General features: G+C 35.6%; 1 protein-coding gene across 1 annotated transcript; it reads right to left on the bottom strand.

Moving 5' to 3' along the window:
* Positions 1-556: 556 nt before the first annotated feature.
* On the bottom strand, positions 557-2,151 carry LOC107471242 (UDP-glycosyltransferase 73C6). Its single transcript, XM_016090694.3, has one exon. The coding sequence runs from the start codon at positions 2,106-2,108 to the stop codon at positions 636-638; it is 1,473 nt and encodes a 490-aa protein (XP_015946180.3). The 5' UTR covers positions 2,109-2,151; the 3' UTR covers positions 557-635.
* Positions 2,152-2,578: the final 427 nt, after the last annotated feature.

Raw genomic sequence — 2,578 nt, 5'->3', positions numbered from 1 at the left:
TGGTGACAGAGATATGATGGTAAAATGAGAAGTGGAGTGGTATTAATGGTGAAGGATAGATTTGGAATATAAAATTTTGAATGAAGATATTTCAAAAATAAAATATTATTACAATTTTAGTTTCTATTCTAAAAAATTATAATTTTTTATATTATCACTTTTTAAAAATATTAAAGTGACTGAAATTTTAAAAACAAAAATTTTTAATCTCTGAGTACTAAATACAATATTAAGTATCGATTTTTCAGTCTGATTTCTAGTATACCTTACCAAATGATACCTTATGGCTACACATTTTTTAATTTTAAATTTTAAATTTTTTATTTACAAATTTGATCCATCCATTTGTCTTATAGAAAAAACAAAAAAATTAGCCACCCACAAATCAGATTTCAAATTTGGATTTATCATTCCAGGAATCTCACCCAGTCACCCTCAATTTTTAATTGAAATTTTGTCTAATCCCAAATATAAACTCAGATTTAGTTTTTGCAATTAAAAAAAAAAGTCACTTCGATATTGAATTAAATCACTCGGTTTTTCCATGACTAAATACTACGGACAACACAACAATTTCATTAAAAAAATGAGCCTAGAACAAAATAATCATACACATGCAAACAGATATTGTGCCATTAGCTTTTGACAATTTGATTATGCAAAATATCTTGGATAAACATAGTCAAGTTACTATGAGAAGATCCTCCTTCTTCTACAGATCTTTTAGCCATTTCAGCCAACTGTCTTACCCTTTCTCTTCTCTCTTCACAATCAGCATCATTCTCATCCATTAACTTCTCTATTCCTATTTTAATATCTTCTTTCTTAACCAATACACCAATCTCCTCTTCCTTCCCCCACACCATTGAGCTCTCTGCACCAACTTTCACTCCAACTTTGAGTACTTTGACAACCAATTTTTCATTCAGAAACTGGTCTGCGAACAACGGCCACGTCAGCATTGGCACACCGGCGCATATAGCTTCTAAGTTAGAGTTCCAGCCACAGTGTGTCAAGAACCCTCCAATAGAAGGATGTGATAGTATTAGTAGCTGAGGAGCCCAACCTCGAATTATAAGACTCTCATCTTTGATTCTTTCTTCAAACCCATCTTCCTTAATCCACTTTTCTAGCCTTTTTAATTGACTCCCTTCCCTTATGACCCAAATGAAAGGTCTCTTTGATTCTTCTAAGGCTAAACCAATCTGAATCAACTGAGTTGCAGTTAGATTACATAAACTTCCAAGACATACATAAATTACACTCTTAGGCTTTTGAGAATCAAGCCATTTTTGGTGCATCCACTCTTCAGTTGAAACCTTGTTGCCTCTTTGAGCCTTCTCCAACTGATCCTTGTTGCTTAGTGACACCGGACCCACGCACCACACTTTATCCTTTCTAACCTTCTTGAACATTCTTTCATACTCAGGCTCCAATTCTTGGAACGAATTCATGATTATTCCATAAGTGTCTGCTTCGGCCGCATGAATCTCTTGATAAAACTTGTTCCAGCTATCGTCTGCTGGTCCTGGTACCTGCGCTTTGGTGACCTCAATTTCATCAGGTAAACCCGGTATAACAAAGTACTCTGTTTCATCCTTTATGCTCTCCTTCACATTACTGGTGCGCAAAGCTTCGTAACACATGAGACAGTAGCAACTCACTCCAACAAAAGAAATCCTTGGAATGTTGAACTTCTTAGCGATGTGGATTGTGTACGGTAGACTCATATCAGAGACTATGCAGCTTGGTGGGGGCGACAACTCTTCAAAGATTTTTTCTACAGGTTCCCTTAGAAGGTTTAGTGCATTGAATAAACTCAAGGCATTGCCTAGTGAATGAAGCATGTCAAGATTCTCACACCCTTCTGGCAAACCTGCCTCTTTATATGGAAACTGAAGCTGAATTAGTCGAATTTGGTAACCGAAATCGATGAAACGAGCAAAGGTTGATGTGAATCTTGCTGCGTTTTGTGTGGTTGTGATTACTGTGACAATAACATTGTTGCGCTGAAGCAATAACTTTGCTATGTCCATCATTGGAATCATGTGGCCTTGTGCCATGAATGGGAAGATAACGAAATGGAGCTGTGGTGTTTGGGAAGCCATTCTTGTTTTTTGGATATGGTAATTTGCTATTTATAAACTACATTCCTTTCTTGGTGATGTCAGTGCATACATCGGCCAGCTATATATCATTGTCTAATTTTTATTTTATTTATTTATTTGTTTTTGTGGGTGTCTCACATTTTTTTTGTCACGCGACTTTTATGTGAAGTTTATAACTGAGAGACATTAGATAAAAATTTAATGAAATTAGCCAAATTATTTAACAGTTTTCAACTATCAACTTTACATCAAGTTGATTACCCATGAAATTTCACATTTTAAGTATTTGGGAAGTTAAAAATCAGTTACCACTGTGTTGTAGTAATTGTTCATTTCTGTGCGCCTGTTACCACACAACCTGTATACATCATGTGTCTTCCTCACAAATTATTTGTACGTTTCAATTTGTTTCTGTCCGTGACCTTAACCACTTGGCGAAACGCCGGCATGCCGCCAAGAATAAAGTCATA

This window comes from Arachis duranensis, chromosome 10, assembly GCF_000817695.3.
Source record: "Arachis duranensis cultivar V14167 chromosome 10, aradu.V14167.gnm2.J7QH, whole genome shotgun sequence".
NCBI lineage: Eukaryota > Viridiplantae > Streptophyta > Magnoliopsida > Fabales > Fabaceae > Arachis > Arachis duranensis.
The sequence above is the reverse complement of the archived record's forward strand: the minus strand, read 5'-3'. Positions and strand labels throughout refer to the sequence as shown.

Coding starts and splice junctions, on each gene's coding strand:
- LOC107471242 (XM_016090694.3), bottom strand. CDS start 2,108: ATGGCTTCCCAAACACCACAGCTCCATTTCGTTATCTTCCCATTCATG.